A 22057-nucleotide genomic window follows, 5' to 3' on the forward strand; every position below is an offset into this window, starting at 1 on the left:
ATGACAATATGAGTACTTACTCCTGTACTCCTTCCCTTCATAAGGTTTATTACACCTGTTTGTTGTGTTTAGAGTAGAACATCAGAGGTATGAACACCTTGAGCATGGAGGTTATTCGTAACTCTGAAATGTTTGTAACTATGAACAAAACGTTATGACTGTTCTTTCAAAAGTTCACAAATGAACCTTGACTTAACACAGCTTTGAAACTTTACTATGCAGAAGAAAAAATGTTTATTTTAACTACCTTAATTTAAATGAAACAAGCACAGAAACCGTTTCCTTACCATGTCAATCTTTTTTTTAAACGTTCCCTTTATATTTTTAGTAGCTTATGTTTAACACCATACTGATTGCATGTTTCCAGTTTCTAATGAGGTGAGTGGTTAATCTATCAGTTCATAACTCTGATGTTTGTAACTGAGGTTCTACTATAGTTTTAAATGAGATAATAAGGTGTTATGGTCAAAGTCTGCTTTTTTACTATATTTGTACACTGCCCAGTTGAAAGGGGCCCAAGTCCGGGCTGACAGCTCTGGACACTACTGAATTCCATATACTGCACAGTTTTGATATAAGAATAAAAGTTTGTCAAAGCTATTTTCAGAATGTATCTTTCTACAGAAACATGATGCTTACAAATGTTTCTCTATATTATGCTGTTGAGTGATGCACTGTTATCTAAAGTTATGTTCAGTCTAAACATTTAATGAACATTCTGCGAACAAAGCAAGTTGTTAAGTGATAAATTGACAAGATTTAACCAAGTATTGATGACATTAAAAAGTAATCTTTTCCTCTTTCCTTTTCTGCTTTCAGTTTTGTTGGAAAATAGTTAAGTGATTTTATTCTCAAATTTGTTATTCCATTATTAGCATTTTAATACAGCATCTTAAATAGCCAAAGTATATTTTTTTAAAATTGTACATTCTTTACAACTATTAAATATGTCTACACAATCATTTCAAATTTCCCAAAAAGTTAATTTTCCAATTGCAGAATAACTATCAGCTTTCTCATCTATAAACCTCCGTAGGAATTTAAATTTCATTTTGAAAAATCAAAACTCCAATGATTTGTAGAAAAATATTTCAATTTTCTTTTAACCCTTTTCATTCGTTTTGTTTAGTTTAACCTTAAACTGCAAACAGTATTAGCACTCTAATAAGATGTCTAAAATTATACTGGAGGTAATTTTCACTTTTGGTAAATACAATATTCATATGATAATGCACAATGCATACGCAAAACTTGGGCATATCAGCTCAAATCACCACAAAATGTTTTCCAGAAACCAAGCAGCACCTTTCATCTTCTAATGGAACCATACGAATTACAACAAATTCAAGAGCTATGAAGCTGGGGAAATATCTTCCTGGTGAACACTCCCCAAATAATAAAGCTGCCTTCACGTATAAAACTTCAGCAAAACTTACAAACAAGAAAAAACATTTTTAGAAAGCCACCAATATCAGATTCCAGAACTATGAAGAAAAACACAAACCTGGCATATTGCAAGACCCCTATACTATACTTTATGTGGTTCAGGCCCTAGTTTACCTGTGTATTTTGTGGTTTACCACTTGTTTCTGTCTTGGCTTGATAGTTTTTAATTTTGGCCTTAATATTTCCTTTTATAAAACGTATTCATTTGTAATAGTCTGTCTCTAAAATAATTATTCTCTCTTTCCAAAATTGTGGGTTAAGATAGAAATACAGATCTATATAAATATTTTATATTTACTTGCAGAACAATTCATAGTAGCATATAGAATTTTTTCAAAGAAAAAATGTGGAAAACCACCAATTTGTACTATTTGTGTCTTAAATATGTAATGTCTTTCCCTCTCTACAGCACTTAATGGTGCTGAGATTTTCAGTTTTTAATAATCATTAAATTTTTCCTATGTATAATTAATGTGTTTATATTTTTTAAATTTACTTTCCCCCCTAAATATCACCCCCTTCACCACTCAGATTGACAGCCAAAGACTATAAAAAGAGTTTTAAAGAATTCTTTATCTGCAGAGAATAGAAAATACAAACTTATAATGGTGGGAAAGACCAAGGTATTCATACACTATCAGAAGCACTCAAAATCCACAGAACTCAGTTTAAGATTAACCATGAATTGCACATAGCCAATCTGTACTCCAATCAAAATCTACATACCTTAAACGTGAACAGAATCTAGTAAACTTATGTCATTCACATGTAAAAGGACACTGAAATACAGGTATAGTTTTCAGGAACAAACATTCAGTAAAATTATATGTGACTATTTTGTATCAAAGTAGTACAAGAAATACAGCATTTACTAAATTGTCTTTTCTTTGTCACACCAAATCTGCAATCTGATCCGCATGGGTGGAATCCAACCAAATTAACTGAGGTCCACCCATGCAGATCAGAACCTATATTTGCAAGGCATCTCTATTAAAATTCTGCTATTCCAAAATCCTAGATTTTAATACTCGTATTAGTGACATAGAAAAATGATTAATTTCTAAATTCTACTATATTTTCTGCATCCTTGTCTGGCATACAAAACAGGAGATAAATATACACTGGAAAAAGAAAGGAAAAGTATGTCATGCATTGAGAAATTTAAAAATGTCAAATACAGATATATTTTTATATACCATGTTATCACTAACAAAGCATAGCGTGATTGCATCAGTACTGCATCAGAGTTTGATAATAAACTAACATTCTCACTACATAAACTAATATTAGTATTGCATTTCTAATCAAGATCTAAATTTCTACATTATTTTTCACAATCTGTTGCAATACAGTTAAGGTCTCAGCATCACAAAGGGAAGCACCGCTCACCTTATGAATATATCTTCAAGCTCCTACTTTACCTTTCATATGACAAATTGTCTACCATAACCAACTCTTATGACACCATTTCAAAAACCCTTGTATGTAACATTAAAAGTTTAAATTTATTCTTTTAAAATATTACATTTAGTGTGAAAACAAACCAGATGTTATTTAAAGGAGTAAAATGCTACAATCTCTCATCATAATATCTGGCATAACTACAAACTCTTTGAAGAGAATGTAACACCTTGTGAAAAATGGGTCAAGAAAGCACATTCCTTTATTTAGTGCCACCATTTTTCTGATTGCTCATTCAAAATGTAAAGACATCCTCCACTTAATTTTTTTTATGAATCATCACAGCTGCAAAATATAAAGACTTGGCATGGCAGAAATCCAGAAATTATCTTTCAGAGAACATGGAAGGAACCTCCAGCAGAAGACATAACGCAGTGAATAGCTCTGCTTAGGGCCCTTTAAATTTTTTTTTTTTTAAATGTGTGGTTGCTGAATTTTGGGGGCTTTTTTGTTACTTTCTTTTAAGAATCCAATATACAAAGGTACTTTACAATTTAGAAATAATCACCCCAGCCTTGGAAATACGGCCTTGTGATTAAGGCACTGTACTTCGTGTCAGAAGATCTGGGTTGAATTCCCAGTTCTGCCACAGACTTCTTGTGTGACCTTGGATCAATCACTTATTCTGTGTGTCTCAGTTCCCTATATGTAAATTGAGGATAATGGACCTTCCTACTTCACAAGAGTGTTCTGAGGATAAATTCATCAGTGTTTCTGAGGCATTCAAATAATCTATGGCAGAGGTTCTCAAACTTCATTGCACCGTGACCCCCTTCTGACAACAAAAATTACTACACGACCCCAGGAGGATCGTGGGGGCCAAAGCCCGAGCCCCACCGCCCAGGGCAGTGGGGGGACCAAAGCCCCAGGGTAGGGTTACCAGATAGCAACTGTGAAAAAACGGGACAAGGGGTGGGTGGGTAAAAGGCGCCTATATAAGAAAAAGTCCCAAAAAATGGGATGGATGATCACCCTACCCCAGGGCTTCAGCCCTGTGGGGGACGGGGGTGTGTAACCTGAGCCCCGCTTCTCAGGGCTGAAGCCCTAGGGCGTTGGCTTCAGCCCCAGGCCCCAGCAAGTCTAATGCCAGCCCTGGCGACCCCACTAAAATATGGTCGCGATCCACTTTGGGGTCCCAACCCACAGTTTGAGAACCGCTGATCTCCGGTGATGGAGGTCATAAAAGATCCTAGATCAGGGGTTCCCAAACTGTGGTACATGAGACATCTCTGGGGGGTACACAGGAGGAATTGTGTAATGGTGGACTGTATTTTACTTATTGCATTTTCATAATAGGCTACTGAGACAAAGCTTTAAAACTCAGTGGGAATTTGTTGTATATAAATATGGTAGTTAATTTACTTCAAGACGTAACAATGAGAACACAGATACACCCAGACACTGATGTACAGAGCCCCCACCTCCAATCACCGTACAGCGGAGGTTTAGTTACCCAGCAATTGTCCAGTCTTACAGAGCTCAGAACTTAGTCAGGGTTTTTTTTTGGTTGTATGTCACACTAAAACAGGGGTCAGCAACCTTTCAGAAGTGATGTGCCGACTCTTCATTTGTTCACTCTAATGTAAGGTTTCGCGTTTCAGTAATACATTTTAACATTTTTAGAAGGTCTCTTTCTATAAGTCTATAATATAGAACTAAACTATTGTTGTATGTAAAGTAAATAAGGCTTTTAAAATGTTTAAGAAGCTTCATTTAAAATTAAATTAAAATGCAGAGCCACCCAGACTAATGGCCAGGACTCAGGCAGTGTGAGTGCCACTGAAAATCAGCTTGCGTGCCGCCTTCGGCAGGCGTCCCATAGGTTGCCTACCCCTGCACTATAACTATATCTTTATGTAACAGTGAAATATGGACAGATGGCTAAAGACAGGTAGTGTTAAGAAAAAAAACACAAAGTACCAGTGATGAGAAGGGTAGAGGTTTGTGGGCAGCTGGTACTACTGGAAGGGGACACGCAACAAGAAAAGTTTGGGAAGCTCTGTCCTAGATAATAGGCACCACCCTGATATAGGATTATGTTTTTCTTTCACAGAATTGCAACAACGTAGCATAATTTCCAGCGTGCAATGGAACACTTCCACTGTCATCTCCCTTAACTTCCAACCTACACCACTGCACTATTGTTCAAAGAGAAAAGGAGTACTTGTGGCACCTTAGAGACTAACCAATTTATTTGAGCATAAGCTTTCGTGAGCGACAGCTCACTTCATCGGATGAGTTACCAGGCAGCACCATTAATTTCTTTGTATAGCTGTTAATAGTTCTCCAAGTAGTGCCATTAACAAGTTAATTAGGCATTTCTACAACTAGCAGTAACACTCAGTTGCTTTCTAGAATTTTTTACAAATTTCCTTCAAGATTAACTAGAAAGAGGTAAATAGATTATAAAAATTTAATGAAATTTTCTATTTGAAAAACTGAGATACTACCCAAGTAGAGCATACTCCATGTCTCAGACAATGCAAGATCTTCAACATGCAGTTATAGTTAGAAAAGAAATTTTAAAATAGCAACTTCTTACCTATCAGATTTGCTCCTGGCATACATTCAAAAGTTTTTCTGCTGTCTGTCTGTCTCTCTCTCTCTCTCTTTTTTTACTTACATCGTTACTAGTTTTTACTCTTTTTAGCACTTAAGAACCAGTACTGCTTTGGGAGGATTAACACTAGTCTAAGCCGTGTGTCACCAACAGAACTGTTTAAGTACCAACTAGAGGCCAAACTGGGCCTTAAATTAACCTGTTTAGCCCAATTATAGACAGTGTCCCAGAGATTCTCTAACTAGTTATGATGCACAAGCCAGAATGAACATAGCTGAACTTTTAGACACAACATTGAGTTTGCACGGCTGTCAGTTAGCCAAAAGGCTCTATAACTGAAAGTTGGGCAATTTTTGCTTACCAGTACTCTGGAAGTTACACAATCGCTCTCAGGGGATTCAAACAAAATAAACAAAGATCAGAGCTAGATCTATGCCACCCTCTAATTCTATCTAACCAGATAAAATGAGAAAGCAGTATTGTAATGCTATATCTTTCTCCTTTGCCAGAAAGATGGACAAAAAAAAGCCAGAGAATTAAGACTTTTCTCTTAAGTGGACTGCCACAGCAGAAAATTGAGTGTTTTGTTCTTGTGAAAAACCATAAATAAAAAATATAGGCAGTCACACCCCTCTGGCCAAGAAAATCGTCTATTTATTAATGCCAAGAAAATGCATCCTGGAAGGACAAGATACAAAATTTATCTGGCTAGCAAAATTATTCAAAGGGGTGAACAAACAAACAATGTCAGACTTGGGATCCACATCCTCTTTGTGACTGGTAAACTTGGTATACTACAGCCATCTTGGGGAACCTGTTTTGGAAGGGACACATACTTACTAGACAACTGAAATAAGCTTCAGCAGCTTAGGCAGAATCTGAGCTCTCTACCTTGTTAATTATAAAAACATATTTCCTTAAGGTTTAAGTTACCTGGACATGATGAAACGCATCCTAAAATGAAAGCACTCCTAGCTAAGCAGCAATGCTTCTAATTAGCAATACAACATGTGACAACAATTCAGATTAAGCAAACTATCATTCCAGCCAAAGAGTTCAAGATACCCATACTTAGGTTTGGTGCATACTAGATAAAGGACTTGTCTAGACTGGAGATTTGCCCGGATTATAGCCATCGGTATTGCTACCCAGTGCAATATCTGGTGTAGATGGTCAAAGCTAGCTATTTACAGCAGGCAAGCCTACCCATGTTAAAAATGGGGTGAGCTCCAGTGATGCAAGTAGTGGCTTTGCTTGTCCATTTTAAGGGTTATACCAGTGCAGTTAAACTAATGGCAGACCAATTATGGCTGTAAGCAGGACAAATTTCCAGTCTAGACAAGGTGGAACTTATTCAGCATCCTGCAACCTAATACATGTCTGAACTTTTGTGTACTGTGAAAAAGAAGGTTATACCTGTAACTGGAGGTTCTTCTAGATGTATGGTGCGTACCTGTATTCCACTGTGGGTTAGACATGCGCATCATGCACCCAGAATCAGAGAACTTTGAAAATAGTATCTGTTGGTCTGTGCATGCACCCAGGCTCACCTCATGCTTCTGATCAAGGCAATAAAGGGCAGGGCAGATCAACCACCTCTTCAGTTCCTTCTCCACCATGAATCAGAAAGATCCAAAGCAGAAGGGAAGGAGGGCAGGTAGTAGAATACACACAGGGACCACACATTTCAATGAACCTCCAGTTACAGGTAAGTAACCACTTCTTCAAGTGATGGTCCCTATTGTATTCCACTGTGGGTGACTGACAAGCAATACCTAAGTAGGAGGACGGTGCAAGGATCAGGACAGTAGGGTTGAGCAGAGGACCACCGTTCCAAAGGAGGCATCAGCAGCCAAGTCCTGCACCAGGGCGTAATGCTTTTAAAATGTGTGGATGGAACTCCACATAGCAGCTTTACAGAGGTCTAGGAGGGTATATCCTGAAGAGATGCCATGATTGCTGTGCTCTGTGGAGTGAGCTCACACCCCTGTAGGGGGAGGAAGATTCAAAAGTTGACAGAAGAATGCACCCGGATACCAATTTAGAAATTCTCTGGGTAGAGATGACATGCCCCCAACTCTCTCTGTTATCGCAATAAACAGTCTCAGGGACGTCCTGACTGGTCTTGTTCTCTTCAGGTAAAAGGCCAAAGCTCATCACACATCGAGGGAGTGTGCAGTTCCAGAAAGAATGAAAGTTAAGTGAATGGATTATTTAAGGTGAAACTAACTACTACAGGGATAAATTTGGGGTGTACGTGTAAGGAAACTTTGTCTTTGCAGGTGACAGGGGGTCCTGGGTCTTGTGAGGAGCTGGAAATGGTGGTACCGATGGAACACAGCCTGGAACCAGTGGAGCCCAAAGTTTCTGGGACTTAAGACAGTATGTACTGAGTCCTCAGAGGCAATGCTGGTGGATGGGATGTCTGATTTTTCTGAAGTGGACTTAGAGGAAGACTTAGTCCCATGTTTATGACAGTGCTTCCTAACTAGGCACCATCACAGAATCTGTGGGAGAGGATTCTCCAGCACCAGAGGCAGACTTTGCAGCAGGAGGCGCACTCCTTGCTGATTCAGGATGATGTATGGGGGAGTTCCCTGGCCTGGGTCCGACTGGGGTCTAATGGCCATGTCCAGGAGATACTTGCGGAGGCGAAGTGCCCACTTTCTCAGGTACAACTGGGGAAAGACTGGCAAACACTGTACTGAGCCACAATGTGAGCTTCCTCCAGGCAGTAGAGAGAGCACTGATAGTCATCACTGACCAAGAAGAATTGCGGGCAGGAGATGCATAGTTTGAAGCATGGAATTCTGAGCATAGCCCGGTACCTGAACACTGGACCAGGGGGGAGGGGGAGGGACTGTAATCTGATTCTATTCTAAAACTATCAATCAATAGGTTATTTAAGAACTAAAAACTATTTATAACTGTTATGTGGTAAGTCCAGTAGGGAGCCTTGAAGGGCCTAGTACATCCCCATCACAAGGTCCAATTAAAAAAGTACAGATTAACTGTACTGGAACACATGGTGCACAAGAGACCCACTAATATTTATCAAATGCGAATTTACTATAAGAGAAGATTCCATCACTTGCACTGTCCTTCATGCTGACTGCAGATTTTCTCTGGAAAAGGGAATCCCCAATGAGTCAGAGCCCTCTGCCACACTACTCTGGAGCGTGAGGGTCCATACAACTATACTAATATAAGATGCGCAACAGAGAGCTAGATATCCAAAAACCACTTGGCGCAACAATGTCCTTTCCAGAGCTCTGTCTCTCTCTCCATTAATGGCAACTGACTGACCCCACATTTGGTCAGAATGTCAGAAGTGCACTAACATTTAGTGATATGCAGTATATTTTCACAGTGATTCAAGGCAAAGACTGGACAGATGAGGGAGACAACTGAACTAGCAGTGTTGGAATAATTCTGAAAATTGATTTGTCATTTTTATAGGGCTAATGAGCCAGGAGCAGAAAGAGCTTATGTTTGAAATTACAGACTAAAAGTTCAGTACCTCACTTCATATGTGAAAAAGTCTAAGCTGTTTCTAATTTGAACGATATTAAAAAACATTCAAAGCATGACAGGTGCAAATTTACTCCTGCTCTTCTCCACTCTTTTATATCTCATTTACAAAGTCCATGTAATTTTTATATAGGTATTCCTCCCTACGTGAAAAAACCTATAATTTTTCCTATAAAATACTTTTTGGGGAAAAAATGTTGCCAAAACTCCAGAAACTCATCCTTACAATAAGAAAACTAGTTTGCACACCACACAAAAAGAAAAAAAAAATAAAGGTGGTAAAAATTTTGGTTTCAGATGCTATAGATATTATAAACTATGAAGAAAAAGGGTTTTAGAAGTGGAAAGTGATCTAATGTCTGATCTTTGAACACATTTCTGTATTTCTCAGAATAATAAATACTGGCAAACTAATTAAGTTTTAAGAGTATTTATACAGCTACAACTAAACAGTGGCTAAGGAGGTTTCCCTGTGCTGGTGGAAGTTTTACTGCCTTAAGGTAAAAATTTAGCAAGCTATACACACCATTCTTAGTTCCAAAATATGAATTTATCTTCATGAAGGATATGACAGTCACGTGGGTCACGGATTCCATAAATTTCCAGAGCGTCCAGGACTTCTGGAGCAGGGCCACCGGAACAGCTGACCGGTCCCTCACCTGCTGGAGCAGTAGCTGGGATTGGGTCAGCCCCTCTGGGGCTGGAGCAGCAGCGGTCAGCACTCTGTTTGTCCCTGTCCCCGCACAAGGTATTTTTAGTAAAGGTCAGGGACAGGCTGCAGGCTTCTGTGAATATTTGTTTATTGCCTGCGACCTGTCCCTGACTTTTATTAAAAATACCTGTGACAGAATCTTAATCTTAATCATCATGTAGCATCGCTATATATCAAGTCTTGGGGCGAGAGTCTAACCCTCATGCTGTCCCCCCCAGTGGTAAAAGGGCTGAAGTGGTATGCAAGTGCTCTAAAGGGGGGATTTCCCGAGTGCAGGCATTGTGAAGACCACCACTTTGAGGCCCCCGCTCTCACCTGCGAGTCCTACCATAAGGGCATTTCAATGACAGGGCCACAGCACTCAGACTTATGCAGTTTCTGGACAGCACTCCAATGCACAGGGAAACCCAAGGACGTTGTTGTAACTCAGACAGATCCTCCAGAGCTGTTTGAGTTATGCTAGGGACCTCACCTGCCCAAGCCTCCCAGGATCAGGGGGGCACAAAGGTGGTCTTAATCTTTCCCCCAGCTGCTCTTAGAGGCATAGCACAGTATCTCTCCCTTTTTTTTAATAACAGGCCTGAGATAAAATACAGTTATTATTTATATATAAAACGTAGTTAACCTTTCACGATACATTGCAGAACCAACATAAGCTAAAAAATGAAAATTCTCTGAACACAGGTCCAAAGGAGGTTTTCACAGGATGGCTGGCCCCACTAAATTAAGCAGGATCCAGCTCTCCAGTGCCTGAACAGGTGCCCACAGTTTGGCCAGTTAAGAGAGCCAGGCAGCACATGGTACTACAAAGAAACCGGGAGAATCTGAGGGAGGAAGAGCCCCAGCAAGAGGGAGACCTAGTGAGTTAAGGCTGCCAGTCAGGAGACTCCCTGGAAAGAGGGAGGAATTACCAAGGAAGCCAACAAAGGGATTAGCCTGCTGACTATCAGAAGTCAAAGCCAGTGCTGGGAACCTGAAAAGGGCTGAGGGCTTGGAAGCCCATGGAGAAGCTAGCCAGCTATCCTTCCTGGGTGAGAAAGCCACCGTCAGAAAAGGAGAGGGTTGAAGGCTGAATGCAGCAGAGGAAGGTTCCTGCTGGCTCTCAAAACCAGAGAAGGCTGACACCCCAGGCCTGATTAAGAACACTGGGACTGTGCTGGAGACCCAGGACACGGTGAGGGACACTGGGGTTGCACTGGATAGCCAGGGCATTGATGAGGGACGCTGGGGCTCTACTTGATGTACTGTGTGGAGACAGGACTGTAACTGTAGAACTTGGCATTGGGACTTGTTTTCTTATGGTTTATGTGCATGGAACTTTTATAATAAAATGAACCCCAAAGGCTATATTTAAACTTTGGAAGACTATTTGGACTATTTCTGGGACTATGAAAGGGGAAACTGAGGCAGACATGTCTGTCATGCCGCAGCCAGTTGTAGGAGGGCACTCCAAGCAGGACACTCCATGACAGCACTTTTATGAAGTCTTACCATACACATCTCCATCTCAAAAAAATTAGTTTGGTCCAAAGGTGTAACAAATTTCAGCTTTTACCACTACATGCACTTTTTAATCTTATTGTGTACATAGAAATATTATATTTTCTTTAAAAAGCTTACATATAAAAGTGTCAACTACAATAGAACATATAATAAGTATTTTGTTTGCATTAAAATATTGTACTTGTAATTAATTTTGTAAACATACATACCTCCGATTCTTTATCACTTAGAGATCCCAAGCTTCCAAAACTGTGATTAGAACTTTCATTATTTGTTGAGGCCTATTGAGAAAATAATATATCATATACTATGTTCAGATTTTTAAAACAGCTAATAAATTACAGTATTTGCAGTTATGCAAAGTAAGGGTAAACAAATTTCATGCTTCAAGACACAGTGATCACCTGCAGAGACAATATGACCTGCAAGCAGAATACCAGATTTGATGGACAAATGGTGTGCTCCAGCACAGTAAATTCTATGTTTCTTAATTGCTTCTAAAGCTATTCTGAACAATGTAGTTTGGTAACAAAATTGGAAAGTAAACAACTGTATGTACATATCCTCTCTGAAAAGAATGCACGAACATAATTTATAGGACAGACCACTAACTCATGAAACAGTCAGGCCAATATAACACCCATAAGGAAACCACTTAAATGATTAAGAGGTTAAGAATGAGGATGTGTTTATACTAGAGAGCTTACAGCAGCACAGCTGTACCAATGAAGCTGCACTGCTATTAAGATATCTCATGTAGCAGCTCTACGCCAACGGGAGAGAACTCTCCCATCAACATAATTATACCACCCCCAACAAGCGGTGGAAGCTATGTCCATGAGAGAAGCAAGCCCACCGACATAGCTCTGTGCACACGATCCCTTATGCTGGCGAAACTTATGTCACTCGAGATGTGTTTTTTTCATACCCCTGGGTGACGTAAGTTTTGCCAACATAAGTGGTAGTGTAGACATGGCCCAAGAAGTATGTCAGATACAGAATCAAGTTATCATTTTGAAAGGCTTTCCTAAAAAAAAAAAAAAAAAAAAAAAAGTTAAACCTCTAGAATGATCCACATTCCTCCAGCCTTATTTTGGACGAGCAAAGTATCTGACAGATACTTTTTGAAAGCTCTGACTCTAGAGTATGCATTTATATACCAACTAATGCTAGTAGATTTGAAGAGAGAGTTAACAATTCTTTCTTTTTGTAAGGACTGTAGTCTTCTTGTCTTGAGATTAGGATTTTGTGAGAATAAAAAAAAAAAAAAAAAAAACCCACCAAAAGCTATCTAATAGCCACATAACACCAGGAACCTTATGCTACCTTAGACCTTAGTTCCTCCAGTACCACTGACATCAGGCAGCCCAGTTCCTCTACTGATTATGATCTCTTACTAGGTCTGGTACTTCTTCCTAGGTAATTGTCAGTGCATTCAATATTCTCTGTCACTGTCTTCTACTAGTTCTTCCCTGACTTTCTTCATTTTCTTTTTTTCTCCCTTCTTTAATCAATTCAACACTTGCTCATTTCAACACTTCCCATCTTAAATACAATGCACATCACAACCACCTGAGGCTTCTTTCTTTGGTATTTTCTAGAACATCCTGCTGTCAGTTCCCATACCCTCACATTTGTTATGATGTCTTTCCATGAAACGTATAGAATCTTTCCCAATCATCTGTGATGGGCAGCCTCCAATCTCTTTTTGTTAGCCACGATCATTGGCCAACTCTCTGCTCCACACCGTAGCATTCTCAGTACAATTGCATGATATAATCTCATCTTTAGTTTGGCGTGGAGACCTGTTTGACCAGATATTGTTCGTCTTTCCAAAAGTGATGTCTGCTTTTCCTAATCACATATGAATATCCTTATCGAAGCCACCCTCAAATGTCATCACATTGCCCAGACAGCAAAACTCTACCACCTGTTCAATTTCTTTTCCATCCACTTGCACTTTTGCACCTGTTGTCTGGCTTCCTACGTTCATGATCTTGGTTTTCTTTAATTCCAACCCAATTTTTGCTGCTTCCTATTCTACCTCTGATGTAAGAACCACCATTCAGTTCCACATTATAGTTAGTAAAGCAACGTTGCTGGCAAAGTCAAAGTTGTGCAACATCTCCACTAACCACCATCTATGGTGCCCTATTATTACAGGGGTGTCTTTTTCACAGCCTGGCTGTTATTGTGTCTTTCACTGGCTCCCAAGCCAACAGCGTCTTTGCTGTGATGTTATCCAGCATAATTCCTACACTTAATACATTCCTCCTCCTGAATATAAGATTGAAGCCCACATACCATCTTGCCTCTCCTCGCCCATCTCCTCTCACAGACATCCAGTAAGTTCAGATCATTTTTTTTCCTCTCATGTAACCTGTGCCAGCTTTCCTGTATTATGCAAAGTACACACATTCCACATATCTATCTTGTTACAAATTTGATAGTCAGGATTCTCAAGATTCTCAGCTTCCTTTTGGTTTTCACTGACATCTGTCATACTTGGGTTTTCAGCCCCATCATCTAACGTCCTCAAGTTATGCTTTGACTGAGATGTTTCTGTTGCAGAAAGGTTTTACTAGAGTGGGTTTCAAACCTAATGGCAGAACCCTCCTCTTTTATCCGAAAACTACAATTTATTGCCAGTATTTTCCTACTCTTTAAATGGAAATAGTTTTCCCTATATAAAAGGATTCGACTGCCAAGAAAAAATAAGAAGTTAAACCATAAATATCCTTGGGTTATAAAAATGTATGAAGTCATGCAGCCTGAGAAGTAATGTAAAACAGGTCTTTTCTTGGCCTGGTTTATATCTATTCAGAGATCTGTTTGACAAAGAATTCCAGAAAGCCCTTTAGTGGAAACACTTGCCCTATTGCCAATGCATTTGATATCTGTTAGGCTGTCCATTTTCTACCTCCTTGATCAATGGATTGTTCTCTTTTCTTCCACAAATCCAATACTCAAAAGCAAGGCTGTGTAGAAATATTATCATGCAAAATTATAACTCTAGCCAGAGCAAGTGCTCATCTTGGAGACACTGGATCACTGATCCATTATTCAGCCAGTTTGCAGAATGAGACTGACCTCAGACTAGATCATGATTTGTGAATTGAAGTTCCTATTGAAACATAACCAGAATAAATAGAATTGGTAGGCTTTTCTCAGGGATCTTCCTTGTTATCTAGGAACATCTTCAGGTAGTTCTTTTTCATGTCATAGCTGGTGTTCCTCTGAGATTTGTGTATTTGGACACAGAAACCGGAGCACTCATTTTAAGAATCTATTTATTATGGTTTTCACCTTATGTTCTGCAAACTTCTAACAACTCTTTTGCAGCAGTTAGATAGAGATAGCCTTTTCATAACTGTTCTTCCTAGGAAATAAGGGAAACTGCCCATCAAGAGAAGATGAAAGTTCTAGAATCTCAACTAATTGTTTGAACAGGAAACACAGATGTACTTAGGTGCAACTCCTGTGTGTCTTGCTGGTTTCAGACAGTGGAAAAATGAGGATGTGCAGGAGGTACATATGTAAAGGAATACCCCTTCATTCTCTCTCCCAAAATGAAAGCTGTCCTAGAGGAGTCATATATCCCATTTTCACAGTGACCCTTGCACATCCTACCAAAAGAAAAACTTTTATAAAGTATATGGAACCCATAAGCCAATGTTTTTACTGGAATAAGAGACTAAACTAGAAAATAAATCATGCCAACCTACCCCAGATAGGCTACAGCATTTTCTGATGAGACTCATTGTTATACATGGTGTATGTTTTATAGATAGTATCTTTTCTTAAATTAAAATTAAATTAACATTTCACAGAGAGGTTTAAATAGCCACCCAGTTCTACTTACTTTAGCTCCAACACTGCAACTTCCAGTACTCCCAGTGCTGCCACTCACTACTCCTGTAAATCTGGCCTCTAACAATTCTTGCCTTCTTGGGTCCAGGCTATGAAGCTCATCCATTGCACCTAAGAAATAATTTTAATTAGTTATATTCTATAACAAACTTGCTTGCATAAGAAAGTTTCCAAATAATTATACAAAATCTTCACTATAGTATAGACCATAACAAGCTGCATGAAGCGAGGTCTCACACTCAGCTCGAGGGCATATCTGTCTATTATACAGTAATTTTGGTGAAAATCAGAAATCCAGAAGAGGAAAACAGGAGACAAAAGGAGCCTCTTTATCATGTTAGCAGATCCAGCAACTTCAACCACCTCAGTAATTGTCTAGATCAAGTTTCAGAGTAGTAGCCGTGTTAGTCTGTATCCACAAAAAGGAAAGGAGTACTTGTGGCACCTTAGAGACTAACAAATTTATTTGCGCATCAAAGAACCAATAACCCCTTCCACCAGCTCTGCCCATGGTCCAATACAACTTAAATATATTGTCACCTTGAATAGTTTGTCTCCCAGACTGAAAAGAAATAAGAATGGTGGAGAAGAAGAAAGAATCTGGGTATGGGGAAAAACAGGGGCACACAGAGCTTCTGGCATGACTAGGGTCCAACAGGGGAGGAGGACATGCAGCACAGAGTCCCTGCCATTATGTTGAAGGGGTGAATGGACGTATGAGGGAGCAGAGGGATGGGGGACGCATAGAAGCCCTTGCAGGGGGAGAATGGGGAACCCTTGCATGGGTGCCACAAAGAGCCATTGGCAAGTTGAGGAAAGCTGGAAGCAATGGGGGGGGGGGGGGGGCACAGATTTCCCTCATATGCAGCGAAGGGGGAGTGGTGGGGCGCACAGAGCCACTGGCATGAAGCAGTGGGTTGCAAGGAGTCCCTGATATACAGAGAAATGGGAGGGTGGCACAACAGGAGCTCCTGGGGGAGGAATGGAGGGATGTGTGTTCAGTGAGCTCGGCCTACAGAAGCAGCAAAGCATGCAACCCTCTAGATTACGTTATAAATCACTTATGGATCTAAACCAATCTGACAGAGGAAGGGGACATTCCTAATACTCTGAATTTGCACAGAGAATTATTTATATTGTGCAACCGCTCTCTGCTTGTTCCAGTTTAACTACTGGATTGTTACACTTTCAAGTGACATTGAAAACACTAAAAAGTTTTAGTAAAGTTTTCTAAAACAAAGTTAAGTTACTTCATATTTAAAACCACACATTTTACATAGCATTTTTTTGTATAAACTATATCCCACTTAATCTTAAAAGATTTTAAAAAGCAAGGAGCACAAATACAGTATAATATAGGGCATCAGGGTGGACTGATTTAAATCAAAGCTATTTAAATTGCTGATTTTAATCAGCAAGCAGAAAACATTAATTTAAATAATTGATGTTAAACTTGTTTTGCTTTTGTACTTTTCTGTTATTTTCCTGAAGAAAGGTTGTTTCTTACTGGTTAGTAACCATTAAAACATGTTGATTTGCAACGAAATATAGCCTTTACATTAAATTTGGCACTTTTGCTAACCAGGAGGATATGCTGTACCTACACATTTATTTCAGCAATTATATTAGTTTAACATACATTTACTTAAGAGTCTTAATATTGACATTTTTATTATATTAGAAAATGGTGAATGAGGCATTTCTGATTTATTAGACTATTATTTTTACTCATGATTTCCATCATGCTCTATTTGGATGGAAATTAGAATTCAATTAAAAATGCTTTAAAAAGCATATTTAAAAAAATTAGTTAGATTAAACTACCTTAAAATGTGATAACTAAATAAGAAAAATTGTTTAACAAAACATATTTTGCTTTTAAGACTAACGATTTATTAAACAAAGCAAGTATTATCTGTAGTTTGTGAACTGAACTGATGGTTTTTGGTCACCCTGTCATTCCAAGATTTTAGAATTAGTAGATCTCATCTTTGTACACCTAGTTTTTAATAGGCCTGTGGGAATAACCAATTTTTTGGTTTGGTTGTCAACCTGAAAAAAAAAATTGAAAAACTTCTGTTTCAGACTAACGCAAAACAAAAAAAATAGGTTGGTTGCTTTTTTTTTTCATTTTGTCGGGAAAAAATGTACTTTTGGATCAAATAAAACACTTTAGACTGGCCCAAAACATTTTTTTCCAGTTTTTCACTTTATTTTGTTTTTGGAGGTGGGGGGACATTCTGTATTCTTTTTTAATTAAAAGGAGGTAAATTCCTAAATTAAATTCCTTGCTCAAACAAAAAGTCGAAAAAGAAATGTTGTGAGATTTCCAAAATCTTTTTCTTCCTTTTTTTCCCCTTCACCTGAAACTATTTGCTGAATTCATCTCAAATCTGCAAATAGTTTTGGTCAACCAGAATCTACATAGGGTATGTCTCCACACCAACTAGACACGTGACTGATCTGACCATCACAATTCTAGCCATTTTTCACACCCAAAATAAGCTCACAACTTGAAACAGAGCGAAGACGTAACCACTGCAAACCTGTTCTCCAGAGTGGTAATGTACTAACCTTTCTGTATTATGCTGATCTATCTTTGATTAATAAACTGATTGCACATGGTTACCTGGTGTTGTATCAATAGAGAAATAAAACCCTACACAGCATACCTGGCTTCTGGGGCTCGGGCTGGGGGCTGTTTCATTGCTGTGTAGATTTCCAGGCTTATGCTGGAGCCCAATTTCTGGGACACTCGAAACTTGCAGGGTCTTAGAGTCTAGGCTCCAGCCTGAGCCTGGAAGTCTACACAGCAATGGAACAGCCCCACAGCCCAAGCCCCAAATGAGAAGATTTTGAAAATGTGCACGTGTGGGGGAGGAGCAGACAGGGTTGTTATTGTTAAAGATGAAATTAAGAAACAAAGATTCCCACATTAACCTGAGCATAAGGCACAATTAGTTTGTATTATTTGCGTATGTATTTAATTAAACTATTTATTTAACATTAGTAATCCTTGTATATAAGACACAACCCTTTACTGTAGAACAATTAAACAGACTTTTCTGTCCTGCACCCTTTTGTGCCCAGGCTGCTCATTTTGATTAATCTATACCCATGCAGGGTTGACTATTTGGCCGAGGTGGAGTGTGTGTCAGTGCAAAACCACAGCTGATTTTTGTTGACAGGGAATGTGCTGACACTTATTTTGCCAATTCAAATTGCCTTAATCTCTTCCTTGGTGTTTTTCCTTCACTGTCCCAATATAAGAGTGTAAGAAAATATGATGAAAGACCATCAAAGAATGTAATGTTATTGTCTCTCTTCTTTACTGAGGATTCTACTACCAAGAACTACTCTTATGGAATGAGAAACCACATAAGGACTCAAAAAAAAACAAATATTCCTTCATAGTACATGTGCTTAATTTTGCATATGTGCTGAAATTAGACAGCCAGGAAGCAGACACACTCAGGAAGTCTGTTGTTGGCACAGCCTTACAAAGTGCAGTAGATATGTGAAGTAAATCACAAGTGTTTTTTCACCAAACATGTACACATAGAGCCCTCCCCCCCTTTTTTTTTTTTTGGCAGTGGTGCAGGAGAATACTATAATTGGCTTTCTAGCAGTCATAGTGCTGCCTCAGGAATTTAGATTATGAAAGGCCCTTTATTTTATTCATATTTATCATCATACTGGGCCTAGAAAATCTCCTCTCTATAGTCTCCAAAAATATCCCTACACTGTTAATCACCATTTTAAAAATGTAACACTTTCAATTTTCACTTACATTTACTAAAAAAAGCTGTTACAAATTCTTCTCTTAAAATATTTATTTCTGGCTTGATTTTTCAAAGGTGTTGAGCACCTAAAACTTAAGTTGATTTCAAGTGGTATCTGTAAGTCCTCAGTATCTTTAATAACTAGGCTATAATTTATTCAGTTTACAAAGCAAAACAAAAAGGCTATTTTTTCAATTTTAAGAACATGGTAATTTAAACAGATTCAGGAATATATGTACAATGCAGGATATGGAAGACCATTTATAAAAAGAATTTTGAAGTTCTACATATTATAGCAATCTGGTACACCTTATAGAAATCTGAACAGTAAAGACAACTTAACCAATTTACCTCCTTGGAAGAATAACTGACTTAATACACGCTATTCGTAATGGAAGCTATACCCGAGAAAGACCTGTTGGTCACAGAAGCTGACTTACCTCCCTCCTACCCCAAAAACAACCTCACTAAAAAAGGCAAGTTTATCTTTAATACATTCAAATTTCACTTACAAGATTTTTCCCAAGTTTAACTGTTCACTTTTTTGACACACTAATATGAAAAGTGAAATATGTAAGAAAAGTGAACTATAGCTTTACAGTAATACCTTTTATCAAGCCTTTTTCACCAATACATCACATCCCATCTAAAACATATTCAGCTTTTAATTTCTTTGCAAACATCAAAAACCATTAGACAACTTCTTCCAATAAAACTTTATCCTCTGTAAAGATGAAGTAGGTGCTGATGTATGTGTACGGTTTCTCTAGAAAATACTTAAATGTTAATCTTAACCAGGGTGGATAAAAATCAATGATTTAAAAATACATAAAAATTGAATGTTTTTTCATAAAATGCTTTTTGAGGAAAAAACCTATCTAAAGATCGTTTTAATTAAGATACATTATAGCTCAAAGATATCTCATTATGGAATAGGGATTATAAATTCTAATTTTATAGTATGAGACAATATATTCATGTAATGTTTAAGAAAATTTTTTAAATGCGTTCCAATAATTCATGGATTAGGGACCCCACCTTATGGGGTTCCAGGGCCTTCTGTATACATTATTTAGGTTAATCTTTCTATCTACCCAATGGGGCTCAGTCTAGAAGAGACCATCAGAGATGCGTAGTTTTGCAGTTCTCAAACTGTGGATTTGGGTCTCCAGAGATAACATGCTTCTTAACAGCAAAAATGTTCTTAAATAAATATATAGAGGTGAGAAATAACAGACCTCAACCCTATTGTCCCTCTGCAAATTTGTGTACACAGAGTCAATCCCTTACCTCTCTCTAAAAGTGCAAAGTTTCAGAAAGTTCAATGAATAGAAGATTGTTGGGGGCAGAACAGATCTGGACAAGGAGAAGAACTCTGGAGATAAATGTGAGAAGGGAGGGACAGGCAGTAGAAACAAAAGTGAAACTGTTTGAGCAGCATATTTCAGAAGTCTTGAGGTTTTTCTGAGGGTAGCATTCATTGATTTGAGATCTACCATCTCTCACTAAAAGGGAAAACCTATAATGGCAGCAGGCCGTAAAAAAGATCCAGTTTGGGAATATTTTAATGAAGTTACTCTACCTGCAGGTAAGACAGGTATGCGTGTAAAATGCAATCAGTGCAACAAAGAAATGCAAGGCCTGGTTCCCCACATGAAACAACATCATGAGAAGTGTTCCTTCTCAGGAGGAAGCTGTGTTGAAGATGATGAAAGGAACATGTCTGAACATACAGGATCTTCAGGTTGGTAAACTTTTTTATTTCATACATCTTTCTTAAGGACTGCCTGTCTTCCTTCTGGACTATTCTTGAATTCTCATGTTTGAGCAAAAAATATAGTTGTTACTCTCTGGTACTATCATTTTAGATGCAGTTGTGATAAAAAATAAATAGCTGAAATAGGCAGCTCTTCCTTTTATAATTTCACCTTTGAAGTAGTATAGAGTGTCAGGGAATGCAATGAGTAATACTAAATTAGCAGTATGGTAATAATAATGAAATAACTGCAACAACTTATTTTGTTAAGGAGACTCCATCTTCAACATACAGGATTCTGAAGACTATCCTGCCAGGCTGAGTGTGTAGCTGGATAGGTTGACGATATTGCTGGGTGAGTTAGGGGTACCACTGTTGTGACCCCATGTGGCAGGTAGGATTTTAGACAGCTTACAGTCCTTTTTCCTTTGTAGAGAGGTGAAGTGTGTAATGTGGATCTTCTGTCTTATTTTAGTAAAGTCCGTTTGTATGGAAGGTTGGTTATTTATGAGAGTCTCCAGGTTGGAGAGCTCCTTTTTGATGTTTTCCTGTTTGCTGTATAGGATGTTTATCAGGCAGTTCCTCAGTTTCTTTGCTAGTGTGTGGCATAATCTCTCACTGTGGTCTGTGCAGTATGTAGATAGCAATGGATTTTTCAGCTTCAGTCCATTTGGTATGATGTCCATCCATTTACATTTGGAAAGGAAGATGATATCTGTCTGTATTTGTGCAAGTTTCTTCATGAGGTTGATGGATTTCCACTCCATACGGCTAAATACAGTGCCTTGCATGGTGTCAAGTATCAGAGGGGTAGCCATGTTAGTCTGGATCTGTAAAAGCAGCAAAGAGTCCTGTGGCACCTTATAGACTAATAGACGTATTGGAGCATAAGCTTTCGTGGATGAATACCCACTTCATCGGATGCTTGTAGTGGAAATTTCCAGAGGCAGGTATAAATACGCAAGCAAGAATCAGGCTAGGGATAACGAGGTTAGTTCAATCAGGGAGGATGAGGCCCTCCTCTAGCAGTTGAGGTGTGAACACCAAGGAGGAAGAAACTGATTTAGTAGCTGGCTAGCCATTCACAGTCTTTGTTTAATCCTGAACTGATGGTGTCAAATTTGCAAATGAATTGAAGCTCAACAGTTTCTCTTTGAAGTCTCGTCCTGAAGTTTTTTTTGCTGCAGGATGGCTACCTTTAAATCTGCTATTGTGTGTCCAGGGAGGTTGAAGTGTTCTCCTACAGCTTTTTGTATATTGCCATTCCTAATATCTGATTTGTGTCCATTTATCCTTTTACGTAGGGACTGTCGAGTTTGGCCGATATACATACCAGAGGGGCATTGCTGGCACATGATGGCGTATATTACATTGGTGGACGTGCAGGTGAATGAACCGGTGATGGTGTAGCTGATCTGGTTAGGTTCTGTGATGGT

General features: G+C 38.6%; 1 protein-coding gene across 1 annotated transcript in view; it reads right to left on the reverse strand.

Annotated features, from left to right (window-relative positions):
* The window catches only part of TLK1 (tousled like kinase 1), a 132682-nt gene that overhangs the window by 67903 nt on the left and 42722 nt on the right, over positions 1–22057 (reverse strand). The window contains 2 exon segments of the mRNA XM_037912070.2: positions 11423–11494; positions 15076–15194. Of these exon segments, the coding sequence (XP_037767998.1) occupies positions 11423–11494; positions 15076–15194 (191 nt within the window).

Source organism: Chelonia mydas, chromosome 11, assembly GCF_015237465.2.
Source record: "Chelonia mydas isolate rCheMyd1 chromosome 11, rCheMyd1.pri.v2, whole genome shotgun sequence".
Classification (NCBI taxonomy): Eukaryota; Metazoa; Chordata; order Testudines; family Cheloniidae; genus Chelonia; species Chelonia mydas.